We start from the raw sequence: 22,202 nt of genomic DNA, 5'->3' as shown, positions 1-22,202 counted from the left end.
CACTGGACAACCACCAAGGCACTGAACTCAAAACAATATTCAACAATTACCAAAATGCCCCTGGAAACCAACTGGTCAACCCTTGGTCAAAGTCAAAGTCAACCCCTGACTGACTCTACTCGCCGAGTCAACTCGGTGACTCGCCGAGTCCCCATGCTCAGCATTTCCTTCAATCCGCGACCCAAATCGCCGAGTCACCCCGAGACTCGCCGAGTTCAACAACTCTGAGTCCACTCACACACAACTCACCGAATCATCCCTTGACTCACCGATTCTCGGCTCAACCAGAAAAGGTTGGGACTCTTCGACAAGACTCGCCGAGTCTAAGAACAGACTCGTCGTGTCTAAGGCTATCTTCAACCTACTCGCCGAGTTGTTCTTCCAACTTGTCGAGTTCCAGGCCATCTTCATCCAACTCGCCGAGTTGTTCTTCCAACTCGTCGAGTTCCAGCCTATCTTCAAGCAACTCGCCGAGTCCATCCATGTGACTCGCCGAGTCCCACCGGGTCTGAATCCATATAGAGGCTTTCCAAGCCATGTAGATGATCCAAACCATAGATCTACCTTTCCTAAGGCCATCCATCACGTAAAGTGGCAAACTTTACGTGAATCCAAGGAGATCTAGGAATTTTCACTCTAGGGTTTGGGTTTGGGACAAGATAGCTCCTTCAATCACTCATCAACAGGGACTTTATTACATACAAGACCAACCCAAGCTTAGATCTGAGGTAGCATCCTCAGATCCAAGCTTCTATCTCAAATTAGATGTCATATCAACCACCACACATGAACCCATGAAGAAAATAGCTTAAGGAGATGGTTCCTTACCCTTAGAATGAGCCCAACCAACTGTAGATTCCTGATTCCCCTAAGCTTCCTGATACAAGCCTCCAATCTTCAAGCTTAAAGCACCAAATATCCTTCTCGAAGCTCTAATTCACTCAACAATGGGGTCTCCTCACGAATTTAGGGCTTCTGGAACTCAAGGAATGATAAGGAGGCTGGGGAGACGATATGATTTTCTTTATATAGGGATAAACCTCTGAATTTAGGGTTTTCTCCACTCAGCGCCTACTTGCCGAGTCCATCCTCTGACTCGCCGAGTCGGCTACTTAACACACGACCAAAGTCGCGACCCTACTCGCCGAGTCCCCCCCATGGACTCGCCGAGTTCCCCTTCCCAATTTACTCTTTTAGCCCTTCAACTTTACTCTTGCTATTCTGGGATGTTACAAATATAGTCAGTTCACAGTTTAATACACAAATTCACAACTTAGTATAATAAATTTGCAGTTTAATACACAAAAATTATACATTCATAACTATATTCTCTACTTAAACTCACATTTCAAGACTTTAATTCACAGTTTAATAAAGAAGTTTATGACACTCATTTACAATGTTCACAACTCAAAGACACTTTTCAAATTTTATAATTTTCATTCACACAAATGATCAAACACCTTGTGTGCATCAAAAAAACCATTAACAATATTTTTACAACTCATATTATTCATAAATACAAAAAAAAATCAAAGTAGGATTTAGGTTATTCGTATATTAATACATAAATTTATACACTTATACATAAATTAATGTACAAAATACATTATTCACAGTACAAAATACATCATTCAGGCAAATCATCAAACACATTGTGTGCATCATGAAATGACTTTTGATTTTGATTTTTACTAAGCCTTTAACACATAATAGGTAGCAAAGATGGAGTAAGATGTAAAACACACTAAATAAACATGAAAATAATTGTACAAATGTTAAAAAACACTCATATGAGTCTCATCATAATGTACTTGCTGTGGAGAAGATGATGAGTGACACATTATGGCACATCGGTTGTAACAACACCACCAAATCTTATCGATCTAGCTTTGCCACTTGAAGGATCTCATAGATCTGGTCTCGCCGGTTGTTGGTGCTCGTGTATCTGGCCTCGTCAGTCGTCAGTGACATTGTAGTTGTCGTTTCTGGTGGCAATTAGTGGTAGAACTTACAGATCTGGAGGAGGAAGACGCTACTGGTGGTTCTATAGTGGTTTAATGGTGGTGGATCTCTTAGATCTGGAGCGGAAATCGCACATCTAGATGCCAGCATGGCTTGGATTCCACCAAAACTCCTTTGTCTGAACATTAGATTTCCTCGGAAATCCTTTCATATCTCGAGATCTCATCGGAACTCCTTCCACATCACGAGATCTAGCTGAAAAAGTTGTAGACATGAAGGAGGAAATGTAGATCTAGCATAAAAAAATCATATATCTACCGAATCTCATAGTTCTGCAGAACAGAGTGTGTGGAAGCGGTGACAATGGATGTTTAGACATGAAGGGGTAGTGATAACGTGACATCGATGGTAGGAGGAAGATATTCTGATCAGAATATGAGAAAACACACCATATCGGAGATGCTAGCGGTGGTGGATATGTCGTTACTGGTGGTGGTGGTAGTGCAGTCGTCGTCACTGGTTGTGGCGGTGGTGCAACAAGCGATGCCAGTGATGGTGTTCATCAGATTGGTGGTTGAAGGATATAAATGAAGTTTTTTGCTTTAAATGTTGAAAGGGAAGAAATTGAAGTTACTAGATCTTAGACCCATCAGGTAATTGTTTGTTTATGAATTTAGACTAGAATTTTATGTAATTTACAATAATGCCATTCTTTTTTTTACACAAGTGATAGACATAAATGCCCTTTAAAACATTTGTAAGCATGTATGTGAGATATGACTAATATACACTTTAATTGTAAGCTATATGACTAATATACACTTTAATTATAAGCTAAAAATGATAGTTCTTATGGTTCTTTATCTTTTTTGGTTCTCATTTGATCTCCCTCTCTTTCTCTCTCTCTCTCTCTCTCTCTCTCTCTCTCTCTCTCTCTATCTATCTATCTGTCTATCTATCTATCTATCTATCTATCTATCTAGTGGGTTATACATGGAGCGAATAGACAATGATCCATACCCAACCCATTTAAGAAAAGGGTAAACAGATATGGGTCACAAACGGATGAATCGAAAAATAAGATCCAAACACATAAAATTCTTATACTTTTATACCAAGCTATGGCACTTTTAAAAAGTATTTACCAAAATAGAGTTGTTTACAACTTAATTACCATAAGATTGTAAACTTCTTTTTGTTAGGTTTTATTAGTTCTTTTAAAATAATTAGTTATTGTCAACTTTCCACCCCTTCCATCATTGTTTCTGGCAAACACAAACTTTTTTCGAGCCACCATCTTTTCTTTGGCTACAAAACGAAAATGAAAACTACAAAGAAAAATATTAATTACACAACATTACATAAATGAAAATTAAATGAAGTTATGTTGATGAAATGCACTTAAAAGCTTCAATGATCATCACTAGGAATACTTGGGTGTTTTTCGAATTTAACTATTAATTTCTCACACTTTTTAAGAAATTGTGAGTGGATATAACCTCTCTACACATGTAATGCAGAACCCATGAAAAAAGTGGCCTAGTAACGTAAGTAGAACATATAATTCTTGAACTTGTAATTGAATTGCAACGATTACTCTCAAATTAAGATTGAAGTTTTGAGAGTGGAAACAGAAAAAGAGGTGACTCGCAGACAGGGGTGGCTCAACCAGTTTCAGGGCTCTAAGTGAAGCAAAAATTTGGGGCCCTTTAGCATTTACTATAATTAATGTTATAAACCCTCCTCCTTTATCCGGGTTTGAAATCGGCAATAATAAACTAAAAAGTTTAAAAATGTCGTAGTTAATTTCTTTATGTATATGTTCTTTTTGAATATATTTAAGAAATAAAGTTAACCCTAACATCACTATGTATTACAATTATGCCAAATGGTTAAAGAAGATGGGGGGGATATGGGGAAACATTTATGCATTTAGCTTTCAAAGTTGAGAAGATATGTTAAGTCTTTCAAATAAATCCAATAATTGTCTTTTTCCGTTGTCAAAATAAGGGCAATAATCCAAACATTTTAGAAAATATAACTCAAAATTTTGATACACAATTCATAATACAAAAAATCTGATAAAAAATTTAACCCTAATCGAGAAAGAATAATCAGTCAAGACTATTCTACTTTCTACATCAAAGTTTAAACATATTCAACTTAATGATTAATCAAAATAACAAAATTATCATAGACTATTAGATTATCACAATTCAGAAGACACAAATTCACAATCATAGATAATCAACATTAAAAAATGAAAAATTATCCATTATGAAGAAATAGAGAATTAGAGGAAGAACCGAAGAAGAACATACCTTTTAACTTTATAGAATTCAGCCTTTCAGATCATCAAAGCCAGGAAGAAAGAACCAAGAATCAGACGTAGACTAGTAGTGGTAATGGTTTCTGTTGCGGTTGAAGAATGAAATAATAGGACAAAGATGAAGAAGAACAATCGTTGAGTCCTGAGTCACATTCTATTTCAGCGTCCGAGAATGGTTTTTGCGTGCCTACATTCTGTCGAGAATCGAACCATCAATCCCTAAGCAAGGGCTTAGTTTAAAACTATGTAAGTTCGGGCCTACTCGCAGATTACAATAGAGGTTGTTGGCATGAATCAAGGAAGCAAGTAATTAACTCATCTTTTATTATACTATCAACTAGCTTCTTCCATCTTATAGTAACAATTTGAAAGTTCCCAGACTTGTCACCATATTCTAACAAGTTAAGAATTGAAGAACCTGTCTACAAGCTCTAAGATTAATAATGGTACAAACACCAGATTTTCAGAAACAATCGACCATGGAAACGGAAAGACATGGCCAACGACACAAAAAAACAAGATCTTGGCTTTGACGAAGATGAGGCAGAGGCAAGAGAAGGAGGCGACATATGAGTCAACGCGGGAGGTGGGTGGCAACAACGAGCATTAGGCAAGTAGTGAAACAGATGAGGAAAACCGGGAAAGGAATACTGAGACTTTAATTTTTTATATAAAAAATACAATTATTTGGTTAAATAGATTTGAAAGTATAAGTATATGGTAAATACTTTTCTAAAAGATAATATTTTGTGTAAAAACTTCAATTCTTATAGGTTTGAAGTGAATCATGTGAGAACTTGCATGCAAGCCATTGATGCAGAGTTATTTATTTATTTAGTAGTTGTGAGACTCATGTATTACATGGGTTAATATATATATATATATATATATATATATATATATATATATATATATAAATGTCTAAATATTTAAGAACTTTGGATTTTTAAGAAAATAAGAAAAATAATGAATTATTAAAATTGTTTTTTATCTTTTAAATTTAAATAAATAAACAAATTAATTAATGAGCTTTAATTTATAAATTTTGAAATAAGAATATAAGTCTATTAATAAAATTGATATTTATTTATTACTAAATTTATTGTAATTATAACATTAAAGTATTATGTGAAATTTATCAAAATAAAAAAACCTATAAAATGCCATGTAGAAAAGAAATTAATTCGAAATAACCACAAAATCAAATTTGGCAGATTAAATGAAACCGTGACACGTAGCGCAAAAAAAAAAAAAAAAAAAAAAAAAAAAAAAAAAAAAAAAAAACCATTATTTATATTATTTATTAGAGTAGATTTTTGCAAATAATAATGCTTTTTTCCCCTTTTTTTCAAGCCGCGATTTTCGTTTTAAATCTAATTTCTTACGGTAATTCAAAAACAATGAAATCTATCTTCAAGGTGATCCGATTTTCTCTTTCCGGTGGTGAAAGAGCACGAAACTCGGCTAAGCTTTCCAAATCTTCATTTTTTTTTGTGAACTCATTTGTTTCCTTGTTTTCGTTCTCCATAACATCCAATCTCCATCTTTTGATTGCATTTTTCACGTCTTTGAGCTTTTTGAGAAAGATCATATCTGGAAAACCATCAAATTAAAGGAATTATTATCCCAAGTATTAATCACGATATCGTGTATGCCATCAATCAACAACTAGGAACTATAAAACGTGAAAGGTGGAGATCCGTAGTCTTTATGGTTCTTTTAATTTTCATATTTCTTTTTATTTGACATATTGACATCGATCTCCTTTCTTAATTTTCTCAATAGCGCACCAGAGATTGATATGGCGGAACTTGAAACACCCTTCTCAGCATCAAATCCAAATTCTGAAAAGCCCTCAAAAGCAAAATCTAAAGCAACTAATGAACCCGTAAAAATACAACTGGTATTAATTTATTTTCCTTCTTGATTGCATGCAAAATCTTTAACTGTACTTCACACATCTTTGTATGGAAGATTAGTTGATATTTCACGCTTTTTGCAGATTGAGCATAGGCGGGCATATAACTGTGAAACCATGCTTTCAAAGGTGAAGATACCATTGCCTGAATTGATGGTAAGCTAAAAACATTACGCATTGGGTGTTTGGATTAGATTTTTAGCTTATTGCTTATAGCTTATTTGTGGTGGGAATAAGCAATAAGCAATAAGCATGGGGAGGAATGCTTATTAAAATTAGTTTATTTAGCCTAATAAGCTGGATTTTATCCAAACATTTAAATTAGCTTATTGTGGGAATAAGCAATAAGCAGCTCTTTTTTTCCTATCCAAACACCCCTAAAAAATTAGGTTTTCTGATAAATGTTTTTAATGATTTTCATTTTAAAACTGAACAGTGTTATGTCCTTGATTTTAACGATTCAGCAATGGATGTTGATAAGGTGGATAATATTCTAAAGTTCTTCCCTACAAAGGAGGAGATCGAACTAATTAAGGTGTATTTATATAAAGAGGAAAGGGAAAATTTGGGTAATTGTGAACAGGTATATAATACTCATTTTCTGGATTTATATCATTAGCATGTTAATGAACTTGTAGACCAAAATTTAAAAAATAAAAATTCTGATTTCTTGTAACAGTTCTTTATAGAGCTAATGAGAATTCCACGTTCAGATGCTAAGCTCTCAGCTTTCTCTTATAAGTTACATTTTAATACACTGGTCAGTAGATAATATTCTTTTCATTTCCTGCGTTCTTATATTTACCTTATTTTAACATTACTGTTGTTTTTGCAAATTTAGATTTCAAAACTCAGCGATAGCCTAAACGTTGTATATTTATCAGTAGAACAGGCAAGTTATTAGTTATCTGTCAATTTAGTTATGCAGTTATTCAGTAACAATAATATTTGATTAAATTTTACTTTTATATGTATGTTGATGGTGGTTATATCAGATTAGGAGTTCTGTAAAGCTAAAGAGAGTCATGCAGACGATTCTTTCTCTTGGAAATGCTTTGAATCAAGGAACTACAAAAGGTGAGTTACTAATGCTTGTCTTTTTTTTTTTTTTTTTTTTTTTTTTTTTTTTTTTGAAGTTACAGAAATTAGAACAAGATGGTTTTGGTTTTAGGTGCTGCTGTTGGGTTCAGATTGGACAGCCTCTTGAAACTTAATGAAACGCGTGGCAGGAACAATAAAATGACTCTCATGCATTATCTTTGTAAGGTAAGACATTTTATTTATTTATTTGTTTGTGTTTCTTTCACTTTGTTTATGATATCTTGTTGGATATGTTTAGGTGCTTGCAGACAAACTGCCTGAAGTCCTAGACTTTTCCATGGAAATTGGCAGCTTGGAACCTGCATCAAAGGTGATTTTTGTGGCATTCACATTTTTTTAATTAAAGTTATGATAGTTTTGTTTTTGTTGATTAAAATGGTATATCTATTCCAGATACAGCTAAAAAACTTGGCAGAAGAGATGCTAGCGATTACAAAAGGACTAGAGAAAGCAGTCCAAGAAAAGAAATTGTGTAAAAAAGATGGACATATGTCTAAAAGATTTAGAAAGGTATGCACATAAAGTTGATAAGAGCCATAAATGTAACCTGTCAATGGAATTGGAATCTGAGGGAATTGGAATCCTAAGGAATTGCGGTTTATCATGCATATGGTTGGCAGGAAATGGAATGAAATTAAATACTAATAAATATTGAATATTAACTTCCATTTCCCTGAGGGTGCTCCCTCTTTCTGAAAAAAATATTAACTTCCACCATGGTTTTAAGTTGATCCATTTGTTATTGGACTAGTTTGTAACCATGACTTGAACTTTATGTTTAAGTGACTGCTTTGTTTTTCTTTTCCTTGTTCAGACTCTGAAAAAGTTTCTTGCTTCTGCGAAACCTGAAGTAATGGCCCTGACTTCAATTTACTCTATGGTGGTATGTATCAAAAAATCCTGTAGATTGCTATATGTTTCCCAATTTTTAAAACTGCACTTTTTATAGTGTAAAACTGTGGATGCATTAATTATTTACTTTGGAGAAGACCCTAATCGTTGCCCATACGAAAAAGGTAATCAATCATCGAACAACCACTTTCATGATAATATCTTCATGTTATCACTAATTGATCTCCAACTTCTACTTTTATGATAATGTTTACAGTTGTTGAAACTTTGCTTTTGTTTGTGAGAATGTTTAATCAAGCCCATGAAGAAAACTGCAAGCAAATAGAGGCGGAGTCTATATGGTTCTTTAATATATATTCCTATTTCTCTTCATTTGATATATTGACATCGATCTCCTACTAAGTTTTTCTTTCATAATTTTCTCATTAGGGCACCAGAGATCGATATGTCGGAACTTGAAACGCTGTTTTTGGAATCAAATCCAAATTCTGACAAGGCCTCAAAAGGAAAATCTAAAGCAGCTAATAAACCCAAAAAAGTACAACTGGTAATAAATTATTTTCCTTCTTGATTGTGTGCAAAATCTTTCACTGTACTTGTGGTTGACTTCACTCATCTTTGTCTGGAACATTCGTTGATATTTCACACTTGTCGCAGATTTCGCATACCCGGGCATATAACTGTGAAATCATGCTTTCAAAGGTGAAGACACCATTGCCTGAATTGATGGTAAGCTCAAAACATTTGAAACAAAGAGAATTTGAAAATTAAACTAAAAACTGCCACTATATTACATTCAGGGCTACAATTTATAGACAAGAATAAACATTGAAAGAACTCCTAATCTAGGCAAGCTAGCTATACAAATATTCACATTAAAAATAAAGATTCCCTTTGATAGATTTTTAGGGATCAATCATGATTCTGATTTGACTTTCCATTCCAACACTCCCCTCAAGTTGGTGAATGTATATCCCACATTCCCAACTTGGAAACATTGCATTTGAAATCTGTTTTCAGCAATGCTTTAGTGAACATGTCAGCTTCCTGCTGCTTTGCTGGTACATAGTTGAGACTGATGGTACCATTCTCTACTTCGGTCTTGATGAAATTTCTGTCTATTCGAACATGCTTCATTCTGTCGTGTTGAATAGGATTATGGACAATTGCAATTGTGGGTTTACTATCACTATTCAACTTCATAGACCATCAACATCTATTTTAAGATCTTCTAGCAGCCTTTTAATCCAGATTAGCTCACAAATCCCTTGAGATACTGCCCTATACTTTGCTTCAGCACTGCTTCTAGCTACCACAGTTTGTTTCATACTTCTCCAAGTTACTATGTTTACCCATACTTTGGCATCAGTTGAGCCTCCCCAATCTGCATCAGCAAACCCTTCAATGTTTCGTTGTTCATTTTTCTTAAAAAAATATTCCCTTCAGGTGTGCCTTTCAAATACCGTAGAATTTGTTGAACAGCTTCATAGGTAAATTAACTTACCTACAAGGCGTTGGTACTGCTCTCGATCAACTGGAGGGTCATTATTGCTGATTTTAGATGTCCAGTTTTGCTCTTGAGGAGTACTTGCTGGTTTACATCCAAGTTTTCCTGTTTCTTTCAAAAGGTCGAGAACATATCTTCGTTGGGACACAGATATTCCTTGCTTGCTTCGAGCAACTTGCATTCCAAGAAAATATTGTAACTTTCCAAGGTCCTTAACCTTAAACAAGGATTGTAACCTTCTTTTCAAGTTCTCAATCCCGTGAATATCATCCCCAGTGATGATCACATTGTCTACATACACAAGTAATATCGACTTCTTACCATCACTAGACTGTTGGAATGGAAATTGAGGGATCCCAATGGATTTCTTCACTAAGGTTTGCCCCCCCAAGAGATGTAGTGGGATAAAAACTTTGTGTTTCACAAAATGTGACATCACAAGTTACAAACATCCTTTTTAAAGATGGACAATAACACTTATATCCTTTTTTAGTTGACGAGTATCCCAAAAAAATGCATTTGATAGCTTTAGGATCTAATTTCCCTCGAGATGGACTTGTATTGTAAACAAAGGTTTTACACCCAAAGACACATGGCAAAAGAGAGTTTAGAACTCTCAGTTTAGGGAAACATTTTTGAAGACTTTGTATTGGGGTTGAGAAATCAAGAACTTTTGAAGGGAGCCTATTAATTAAATAGGCAGCAGTAAGCACAGCTTCACCCCAGAAAGAGTGAGGGACATAACAGTTTATCATGATAGCCCTAGACACTTCAAGAAGATGACGGTTTTTTCTCTCAGCCACTCCATTTTGTTGTGGAGTTTTTGTACAATAAGATTGGTGGAGAATGCCATGTTCAGTTAGATAAGCTTTGAGATCATTAGCAAAAGACTCTTCGCTATTGCCAGATCGAAGGGCATGGATTCTGGATTGGAACACATTTTCTACATGCTTGTGGAATTTTTTAAAAATTTCACCACAATCAGATTTGTTTATTAATACATACACCCAACAAGCATGTGTATGGCCATCGATGAATGTGATGAACCATCGGGATCCATTTATGTTAAGAGTATGGGATGGGCCCCACATATCACTATAAACAATACTGAATAGTTGGGATGGTTGATATGCATGGCTTGGGTATGTATTTCTAGTTTGTTTAGCAAAGAACACAACTTTCACATTGAAACCCAGAACAATCTTTATTGATGAATAATTTTGGATTCAAACGACGCAAGTAATCAAAACTAGGATAACCTAAACGTTGATGCCATAACAAAACATTAGACTTAGAAGTAACAGAAAGAGAAAGGTGTTTAGGGTAATGTGACATGAATGAAGAGCCTGTGAAGTAGTAGAGACTGTTGTATTCTTTAGCTATGCCAATCATCTTCCCCGAAGAATGCTCCTGAAATTAACAATGTGTAGGAAAACAAGTTACTATACAGTTCTGATCTTTAAGAAGTTTAATGACTGACATTAAATTAAACCGGAGGTTTGGCACATATAAAACTGAATTTAGTTTTACATCATCATAGATAGCACTACCTATTCCGGTAACACGAGAGACTTTTCCATCAGCAACTGTTACAGTAATGTAATTGGTGCTTGGTTTAAAGTCTTTTAGTAAATTCTTACTCCCAGTCATATGATCAGAAGCACCAGTATCAACAATCCATGCTTCAAAGGATCCATTTTTTAGTAGAAAAGAAGGTATTTGTTTACCTTGTTGTGCCCCATTACCTAATGGAGTGGAGGATGAACTAGTGGATTGTAAGAGTGACCTGAGTACTTCCATTTGATCTGCTGTAAAAGGGTTGGGAGAAACATTATTTTCTTATGAAGTCTTTGCAACATGTGCAGATGCGGTTTTGGATTGTACCCTTCGAGGAGTCCAGTTTGCGGGCTTTCTGTGAAGGCCCCAACATTGGTCCTTTGTATGATACAGCTTCTTTTAGTGTTCACACTAGACTTTGGCGTTTGAAGACTTAGAATTCTTTTGTCCTTCTGATATGTAGGCAGCAAGGGCAGAACCTTCAATATCGATACTTGTTGGGGGTATGTAGCATCACCTTCTTGCAAATTTCTTCTCGTCGAACTTCTGCAAATACTTCTCAAAGAGAGGGAAGTGGTTTGGTGCCAAGGATTCTGCCCCTAACCTCGTCTAGTTTTTTGTTGAGATCTTGAAGGAAATCAAAGATTCTATCTTTTTCAAGCATTTTTGCATGAAGAGCATCGTCTTGAGGACATGACCAGTTTATGTTGTAAAACACATCTATCTCCTGCCACAATTCTGTTAGAACATTGTAGTATTTAGTAACCGATCGTCCTCCTTGGTTGGTATTCCGAAGAGCTGAACGAATCTCAAAACACTGTGAGGTGTTTTCAAGATCGGAATACATTTCTTGGACAACTATCCAGATTTAATGAGCTGTGTTATAATAGAGATAGGTTCTTCCAATATTCGGGTTCATAGAATTAACCAACCACGCCATAACAATGGAGTTTTCTGCCTCCCATACTTTGTAGTGAGCAGCATCCTTTTGGTCCGGGGCTTTAGTTTCATTGGTATGGTACCCGGTCTTCCCTTTCCCTCTGATGACAAGAAGAACCGATTGAAACCATTAACGGAAATTCAATCCATTAAGTTTATGTTGGGTAATTTGAAGAGAGGGATTGATATCAGATGGTGGAAAAAGAGATGAATTTGGATTTGAAGACGGATGGGTGGTAGATGATTAAACATAGCCCGTCATTATGGTGGGAAAAGAAAAATCAAGAATAAGATGATCACAAATGGTTATTTGGCATCAACAACTTTAGCCGGCAGAGGTTGCACAGCTCTTATACCATGAAACAAAGAGAATTTGAAAATTAAACTAAAAACTGCCACTATATTACATTCAAGGCTACAATTTATAGACAAGAATAAACATGGAAAGAACTCCTAATCTAGGCAAGCTAGCTATACAAATATTCACATTAAAAATAAAGATTCCTTTTGACAGATTTTTAGGGATCAATCATGATTCTGATTTGATTTTCCATTCCAACAACATTATGTATTAATTCTAAACTTAGGTTTTCTGATAAACATTTTTATTGCTTTAGTTTTGAAACGTAACAGGAACATGTCCTTAATTTGGATGAATTACCAATGGATGTTGATCAGGTGGATAGACTTATAAAGTTCTGTCCTACAAAGAAGGAGATGGAACTACTTAAGGTGTATTTATAATTTACATTTTACATTAACTTATATATCCACATTTTTTTTCATAATATAACTAACATTTTGTAATTTGTATGCTTAGGGCTATAAAGGAGAAATGGAAAAATTGGGCAAATGTGAACTGGTATAAAATACCCATTTTCTGGATTCATATCATTAGCATGTTAATGAACTTGGGATGGAGATCTAAAAAATTAATTTCTGAGTTTTTGTAACAGTTCTTTATAGAGCTAATGAGAGTTCCACGTGCAGAAGCTAAGCTCACAGTTTTCTCTTATAAGTTACAGTATAGTACACTGGTCAGGAGATATTATTCTTTGCATTTCTTGCTTTCTTACTTTCAGCATATTTTAACTTCACTTTTTTTTTTCAAATTTAGGTTACAGAACTTAGAGATAAGCTAAACGTTTTGTATTTATCAGTAGAACAGGCAAGTTTTTAGTTATCTGTCACTTTAATAATGCAGTTCTTCAGTGACAATAAGATTTGATTACATTTTACTTTTTTCATGTATGTTGCTGGTGGTTATATCAGATAAGGAGTTCTGTAAAGTTAAAGAGAGTCATGCAGACAATTCTTTCTCTTGGAAATGCTTTGAATGAGGGAACTAAAATAGGTGAGTTACTACTGTTCCTTCTTTTTGGAGTTACAGAAATTAGAATAACATGGTTTTGGTTTTAGGTTTTGCCGTTGGGTTCAGATTGCATACTCTCCTAAAACTTAACGAAACACATGTGAGGAGCAATAAAATGACTCCCCTGCACTATCTTTGTAAAGTAAGATTTTTATTTATTTATTTTGTGTGTGTTTCTTTCACTTTGTTTATGGTAACTGTTGTGTGGGATATGTTAGGTGATTGCAGACAAACTGCCTGAAGTCCTAGACTTTTCCAAGGAACTTGGCAGTTTAGAACCTGCATCAAAGGTGATATATCCCTGTGGGATTTACGTTTTTCCTTAAATGAAAGTTATGTTAGTTTCGTTTTTGCTGATTAAAATGATATATGTATTCCAGATACAGCTAAAAATCATGGCAGAAGAGATGATGGCGATTACAAAAGGACTAGACCAAGTAGTCCGAGAAAAGAAATTGTGTAAAAAAGATGGACAAGTGTCTAACCGTTTTTGGAAGGTATCCACATAAAGTTGATAAGAGCCATTAATGTAACCTTTCAACCGAATTGGAATCCCAAGGGATTGCGGTTTATCATGCGTTTAGTTGGCAGGAAAAAAATTAAATTAAATAATAAATATCGAATACCTTTTTTCATTTTCACTTATATATATATATATATATATATATATATATATATATATATATATATATATATATATTATGTGGGTATTTTGGTCCTTCAGGTGACTGTTTTATTTTTCCGTGTTCAGATTCTGAAAGAGTTTCTTGCTTTTGCGGAACCTGAAGTAAGGTCCCTGGCTTCACTTTACTCTCGGATGGTATGTATCAAAAAATTCCATTAAATACAAATATGGCCATATGTTTCTCAGTTCTTAAAATTGCACTTTTTAATAGGGTAAAAGTGAGTATTCATTAATTATTTACTTTGGAGAAGACCCTAAAAAATGCCTATATGAAAATGGTAATCAAACTTCAGAACAACTTATGTTCATGATAATATCTTCACGTGATCACTCATTGATCTCCAACTTCTACTTTTATTATAATGTTTACAGTTGTTGAAACTTTGCTGAAGTTTGTGAGAATGTTTGATTTAGCCCATCAAGAAAACTGCAAGCAAATAAAGGCGGAGTCTATATGGTTCTTTAATATACCTACATCTGTTTATTTGATATATTGACATCCATCTCCTACTAAGTTTTTCTTTCTTCATTTCCTCATTAGGGCACCAGAGATTGATATGTCGAAACTTGAAACACTCTTTTCAGCATCAAATCCAAATTCTGACAAGGCCTCAAAAGGAAAATTTAAAGCAGCTAAGAAAACCAAAAAAGTACAACTGGTAATAATTTATTCTCCTTCTTGATTGTGTGCAAAATCTTCAAGTGTACTTGTGGTTGACTTCACACATCTTTGTATGTAGCATATGTTGATATTTCACGCTTGTTCCAGATTTCGCATAGCAGGGCATATACCTGTGAAATCATGCTTTCAAAGGTGAAGACACCATTCCCTGAATTGATGGTAAGCTCAAAACATTATGTATTTACTCGAAAATTAGATTTTGTGATATATATTTTTAATGCTCTAGTTTTGAAACTTAACAGGAACAAGTCCTTAATTTGGATGAATTAGCAATGGATGTTGATCAGGTGGATAGCCTTATAAAGTTATGTCCTACAAAGGAGGAAATGGAACTACTTAAGGTGTATTAACAATTAATATTTTACATTATATTTTATATCCATATTTATTTTGTAAAATAACTAATATTTTCTATGCTTAGGGCTATAAAGGAGAAAGGGAAAAATTGGGCAAATGTGAACAGGTATATAGTACTCATTTTCTGGATTTATATCATTAGTATGTTAATGAACTCGGGGACCGAAATTTAAAAACTTAAATTTCTGATTTCTTGTAACAGTTCTTTATAGAGCTAATGAGAATTCCACGTGCAGAAGCTAAGCTCACAGTTTTCTCTTATAAGTTACAGTTTAGTAAATTGGTAAGGAGATATTATTCTTTGCATTTCCTGCTTTCTCATATTTACTGTATTTTAACTTTACTGTTCCTTTTTGCAAATTTAGGTTTCAGATCTTAGGAATTGTGTAAACGTTGTATATTTATCAGTAGAACAGGCAAGTTGTTAGTCATCTGTCACTTTAATTTTGCACTTATTTAGTGACAATAAGATCAGATTAAATTTTACTTCTTTCATATATGTTGATGGTGGTTATATCAGCTTATTAGTTCTGTAAAGTTGAGGAGAGTCATGCAGACAATTCTTTCTCTTGGAAATGCTTTGAACCAGGGAACTACAAGAGGTGAGTTACTGCTACTACTTTTTTTTTTATTATTATTATTTGGAGTTACAGAAAATTGTTTTGGTTTTAGGAGCTGCTGTTAAGTTCAGACTGGACAGCTTCCTAAAACTCAACACAACGTGTGCCTGGAGTAATAAAACAACTCTCATGCATTATCTTTGTAAGGTAAGATTTTTTTATTTATTTGTTTGTGTTTCTTTCATTTTGTTTATGGTATCTGTGTTGGATATATATGTTTAGGTGCTTGCAGACAAACTGCCTGAAGTCCTAGACTTTTCCAAGGAACTTGGCAGTTTGGAACCTGCATCAAAGGTGATCCTTCTGGGATTTACATTTTTCCTTAAATTGAAGTTATGTTAGTTTTGTTTTTGCTGATTAAAATGATATATCTATTCCAGATACAGTTAAAAATCATGGCAGAAGGGATGCAGGCGATTACAAAAGGACTAGACAAAGTAGTCCAAGAAAAGAAATTGTGTAAAAAGGATGGACATGTGTCTAATCGTTTTCGGCAGGTATGCACATAAAGTTGATAAGAGCCATAAATGGAATATGTGGAAGGAATTGGAATTTGAGGGGATTGTGATCCCAAGGAATTGCAGTTTTTCATGCAATTTGTTGGCAGGAAATAGAATGGAATTCAATATTAAATATTGAATATCTATTTCATTTATAACCTTTATATATGATGATGATGATGATGATGATGATGATGATGAGGATATTTTGGTCCTTCAATAAGAAAAAATAATGGAATGGAATTGTATTCCATCTATTTGGCAACCAAACACGTAATGGAATGGAATCTCAAATCATACATCTGAACTTCCAACCAAACTTGCTTTTCTTATATCATGGGCTACCATTAACTTCCACTGATAATAATTCTCCTTAGGGTGCTCCCTCTTTCTCAAAAAAAAATAAAAAACCATTAACTTCCACCATGGTTATAAGTTAATCCACAGGTTATTGGACTTTTTGTACCTGTGACTTTAACTTCACGTTTAAGTGACTGCTAACTATTTTATTTTTGTTTTCCATGTTCAGTCTCTTCAACAGTTTCTTGCTTTTGCGGAACCTGACGTAAAGTCCCTGGTCACACTTTACTCTGGGGTGGTATGTATCTCAAATTCCTGTAAATACAAAGATTGCTATACATTTCCCCAATTTTTGAAACTTTATTTTTTATAGCATAAAACTGTGGATACATTAATTATTTACTTTGGAGAAGATCCTGTTCGTTGCCCATATGAAAAAGGTAATCAATCATCAAAACGACCTACTTTCGTGATATTATCTTCACGTGATCACTAGTTGATCTCCAACTTCTGTTTTATGATAATGTTTACAGTTGTTACAACTTTGCTTTTGTTTGTGAGAAATTTTAATCAAGCCCGTGAGGACAACTGCAAGCAAATAGAGGCGGAGAAAAAGGCGGCACAGCAAGTTCTAAGTGCAGAATCACATCAAAATGGAGTCGGAACTGATAAGAAATAAAACTCCTAATAGAAAGTGGTTTTGAAGAAGAAGGGTTTTCATGGTGAATTTCTGCAATGTAAAGTCGTATAATACCACAGTTTTTTCTGCAACTGATAGCCCTGCCCCTGCAGGAGCATCACCAGACTGAAGGTTAGTTTTGATTATCGAAATTTTATCAAGAACTTGATAAGATTTTATGTCAATTTGTTTTTCCATTTTATGATGAATTTGATGTATCCGCACCAAAGAGAAATGGGTGTGAGTAAATTTTTGCGGTTCGCAGCTTTTAAATATGTAGGAAACTTAATTAGTGTTGCAGCTGAAATGGTAGGATGTAGAAAATTTGGTAATGTTTTAATGTGATTGCATTCTAGCTCTCACCGATTGTGTAGAAAATTTGAGTTAAAGCTATTAGATTTTCTAGTTCTTTAAGGTGGAGTTTGGTGGTTGTACAGTACTGGGCAAAAATATACATAAGGTGTTTGGCATTAAAGTTGCACCTTAATATATATATATATATATATATATATATATATATATATATATATATATATATATATATATATATATATATATATATATATATATATATATATATATAGGGCTAGGCTAGGTTATAACGTGGATGGTAAGTATTATGTGGATGTAAGAATGAATGTGGACCAAAATTTTAAAATACATATTCTAATAAAATACATATTCTGATTGAATGAACATTTTGAAGAATAACAAATTTTTGAATCATGAGTTGAAGAATAATAATATTCATTCTGACAAACAACAATATACATTCTTTAATGACTTATAACAAACATGAAAAATATAAATACATTCTAAAAGAATAATACCAAATTTCATTCATTCTCTAAGTAATGTCAACCATTCATATGAAAAAGATATATGCAATTTTTGAAAGTACAAAAACATAAAATTTAAGAATGCATGCTACCAGATTTCTCCTTAAAGAAGGAATGGTGTTGTTTTTGTAAGGTGGACCCTTTTATTCTGAAAGAATATTGCTGTTTATGTAAGGTGGACCCTTCTATTCTGAAAGAATAATGTTGCTTTTGTAAAATGAACCTTGATATTATGAAAGAATGATGTTGTTTTTGTAAGGTGGACCAATTCTCTTTACAAGAGCCTACAACAACAATGCAGAATAAGCTTTTGCAACTATTTAAAGATATTACAATCAAACTGCATCCAAAATTTCATTTTTCTAAAGATATTACAATGTCTTCTGAATATAATGGGACCTTATCACAATGCTTTTGCAACTTAGTGATTGTAACAGGGGACAATATTTGGACTAATGCTTGCATAATTTAATGTAAGTAGGACCCAAAGTGGTTACTATTTCCTTCAACTCGATTGCCCAAACAACTTTATTCTGGTCTAAATAACAAAAATACAACACACTAGTAAGAATAAAGGGAGCAATAAGAATCACAAATCAGATTACCACTACTAGTGAAGTGGTAAGACCATATCTTCTTTAAGAATGCAAAACAAAATGGGTTTACAGTAACTATCAATCTTTTAGAAGTTATATGGTTTTTGGGATTTCACAAAGATCAAAATCACAAAACAGATGAGCAAACAACATGAAATATATACTTACCTCTTTAACCTTCTTATTTATCACGTCCCAAGCAAGACATGAAATAAATCATCCTGAAACAAATCGCAATTGAATGATACCTGTCACAATGTTCATGGCCTTTTACCCCAATATGTTGAGATGCTAGAAGGATCATATACCATTGACAATAATTCACTACTTTCATCATTCTGAAAAAAAAAAGTATACAAAAACCAAGAAATTTCAATTTAAGAACATATGTAAATACCAATTAACAGTGAGATAACACAGAACCTCTTTGATTTATTGAATTCTCAAGAATCTGGAAATATTTAGGGTTTGTAAAACCTCAGCAAACAACAACTTTGATGTGGTATAGGGTTTGTTACATAAGTGGTGGTGGTGTACGACGGCTGTGGAGGTTTAGGGTTGTCCAGCAGTAGTGGTATTGGCGTACAACGGCAACAACGGACCCATTAATCTCGTCTTTGTTGCTAGCAACTCGCCGGAAAGGAAACCTGGCAACCATTGTTGCTAACCGGTTCTTCCTTGGTGTTACCAACATATTTCATCGCCGATTAGAATTAAACTCAGAGAAGCTCTCATTGGGAAGGCGATGATAAATTAAGGTCGTCTGATAGGGCAGAAGGTCGATAGAAGCGGGAGGGATACGACTCTTGGTCTAATAAGGTTTTAAATAAAGTAATTGCCTAAATTAAAGGGTGGATGATTTAATTAATTATTTATTAAAATTAAATAATACTTGACCATATTAATCCCTACATCCACACAATATGTGTTCATATATATATATATATATATATATATATATATATATATATATATATATATATATATATATATATATATATATATATATATATATATATATATATATACACTAAGTGTAAGACTCGTGTAATACACGAGTTTATTAAAAATAAAAATTTAATATCAATATTTAAACATTAAATTTAATATCAATATCAATTTTAGAGTTCTCATTAATTATGACATTTATTACATTATAAATATATCAATTCTTTTTCAAGGAAGCATTTATTTCTCTTAATATTATAACCGAAATAAGTTATGATATCTGAACAAATCAAAAAATTACATGTGGAAATAAATAAATTCTAAAAATCTATTAAAATGCCATGTGTCCAAATCAATGACGACATGACATGTGGCAGAAAATGAGTTTTATTTATTAGGGTATATATATATATATATATATATATATATATATATATATATATATATATATATATATATATATATATATATATATATATTTATCATGGTTGCAGAAATCGGGATTAACCGACGATTAATCGTGGATTAATCGCTTGGCGTTCTCCAACCGTCGAGGATTAGGGCATTAATCAGAAATTTAGGATTAATCGGGTTTGATGGGATTAATCGGCCTTGGCGGGATTAATCGGTCAACAAAAGTCAAAAAATCGAAAAAAAGTAAAAAAAAAAATGTAACAAAAAAGTGAAAAAAATACAAAAAACCAACTTTCTTTTTTTTACTCCAAAATTTTCAAATTTTCAAATATTATACCAAAATGTTTATATTTTCGTATTTCTAAATTTCCAAATTACAATTTTTCTTATTTTCTAATTTTTGAAGTACTTGTTTTTCTTAAGATATATTAATATTTAATTAATTTTAATATTTTATTAATAATCTATGGTCCCCGATTAATCCTCGATTAATCCCCGCCAAGACCGATTAATCCCTTAACACCAGTCGATCGTTGAGCTACCGTCAAACGATTTTTACAACCTTGATATATATATATATATATATATATATATATATATATATATATATATATATATATATATATATAAAGAGAGAGAGAGAGAGAGAGAGAGTTGAGATCGGTTGAGAACTCAAGGTTTCCCGAAAACCAGAGAACTAAAAGTGGAACGTTGGATCAAAAGTAATTCGTTAAGAACATGATCGTCATCTTACCAATCTTATTTAATGTTTACTTTTTTTTTGTGTTATTTAATATATTAATATAAATGTCTAAAGATTAACAAAATAACTCAAAATTTCGGATTTAATTTTTAAAAAAAAATTTTGATTTTTTTAAAAAAAATGGAGATTTTTTAATTTCTTTCAAAAAAACAATAACTTTTCAAAAAAAATGAAAAAAATATTTATTTAAAAACCGCATTTTTTTTCAAAAAAAAAAAAAAACTGCATTTTTTCTAGAATAAAAACTGCATTTAAAAAAAAACAAAACAAAAAAATACTGTGATTTTTATAAAAAAGTGCAATTTTTTTTTCAAAACTACATTTTTTTAGCTAAAAAATCAACGTTTTAGGTGTTTATATGCATATTTTTTCAAATGCATATATGCATATTTTTTCAAATGCATATATGTATATTTCTTATACTATAATATTCGTAAATAAATTATAAAAAATCTCATTTTTATTAATCAATCTACAAACATAATACAAGTGTTTTATTTGATACAAAATAAAATATAAAAAAAATACAATAATTCATAGTGTTATCATTCCTTCATATCAAGATTTCCATATTTTTTTTAATTTATCATTTTTCACTCTTCAATATTTTCCAAAAATTCTTCAAAATCCACAGGAAAAAAAAATTGATTAATGCAAGAACACGCACATGTATATATCATGTAAGATTCACATGTGATATTCACATGTGATAGTATCTTTTAAGATTTAAATGTGAAATTCACAAGAAAATTTAAAAAATAATTAACGAAGAACACTTACACGAAATGCATGTGTGCATATAGACGTAATTCATATGTGATTCACTTGTGATTTACATGTGAATCACATGTAATTCACTTGTGATTTACATGTGAATCACATGTAATTCACTTGTGATTTACATGTGAATCACATGTAAGTGATATGTGATCACTTGTGATTTACATGTGAATTACATGTGATAAATATGTGAATTACATATAATTCATATGTGATTTACTTGTGAATCACATGTAATTCATAGGTAATTCACTTGTAATTTACATGTAAATCACAAATTAATCATATGTGAATTACATGTGAATCACATGTATTCATATGTGAATTACATGTTATTTACATGTGAATCACATGTAATTCATATGTGATTCACTTGTGATTTACACGTGAATCACATGTAATTTACATTTACATGTGAATCACAAGTGAATCATATGCGAATTACATGTGATTAAAATGTGAATCACATGTTAATCATATGTGAATTACATGTGAATCA

At 32.8% G+C, this 22,202-nt stretch overlaps 2 protein-coding genes across 2 annotated transcripts; both read left to right on the top strand.

The window, feature by feature from the left end:
* The first annotated feature begins 5,733 nt into the window (after positions 1-5,733).
* LOC145067178 (putative formin-like protein 15b) lies at positions 5,734-13,427 on the top strand. The gene is made up of 19 exons (XM_079014375.1): positions 5,734-5,985; positions 6,080-6,197; positions 6,297-6,368; positions 6,649-6,795; positions 6,892-6,972; positions 7,054-7,104; positions 7,208-7,289; positions 7,384-7,478; positions 7,552-7,623; positions 7,707-7,823; positions 8,128-8,196; positions 8,263-8,329; positions 8,422-8,506; positions 8,595-8,712; positions 8,823-8,894; positions 12,802-12,900; positions 12,989-13,030; positions 13,125-13,205; positions 13,286-13,427. The coding sequence occupies exons 2-19, from the start codon at positions 6,096-6,098 to the stop codon at positions 13,346-13,348; spliced, it is 1,515 nt and encodes a 504-aa protein (XP_078870501.1). The 5' UTR covers positions 5,734-5,985; positions 6,080-6,095; the 3' UTR covers positions 13,349-13,427.
* Positions 13,428-13,438: 11 nt separating this feature from the next.
* LOC145067177 (putative formin-like protein 15b) lies at positions 13,439-17,731 on the top strand. Its single transcript, XM_079014374.1, has 20 exons — positions 13,439-13,522; positions 13,588-13,682; positions 13,759-13,830; positions 13,921-14,037; positions 14,292-14,360; positions 14,437-14,503; positions 14,598-14,682; positions 14,767-14,884; positions 14,995-15,066; positions 15,150-15,248; positions 15,329-15,370; positions 15,467-15,547; positions 15,630-15,680; positions 15,770-15,866; positions 15,937-16,031; positions 16,107-16,178; positions 16,265-16,381; positions 16,914-16,982; positions 17,058-17,124; positions 17,218-17,731. Exons 1-20 carry the CDS (start codon positions 13,471-13,473, stop codon positions 17,361-17,363), a joined length of 1,683 nt encoding a protein of 560 aa, XP_078870500.1. The 5' UTR covers positions 13,439-13,470; the 3' UTR covers positions 17,364-17,731.
* Positions 17,732-22,202: the final 4,471 nt, after the last annotated feature.

The sequence above is a fragment of the Lactuca serriola genome, chromosome 8 (assembly GCF_051521515.1).
Source record: "Lactuca serriola cultivar US96UC23 chromosome 8, Lser_US96UC23_V15, whole genome shotgun sequence".
In the NCBI taxonomy this organism is placed as follows: Eukaryota; Viridiplantae; Streptophyta; class Magnoliopsida; order Asterales; family Asteraceae; genus Lactuca; species Lactuca serriola.
Note: the sequence above shows the minus strand (reverse complement) of the source record. Positions and strands in the feature narration are given on the sequence as shown.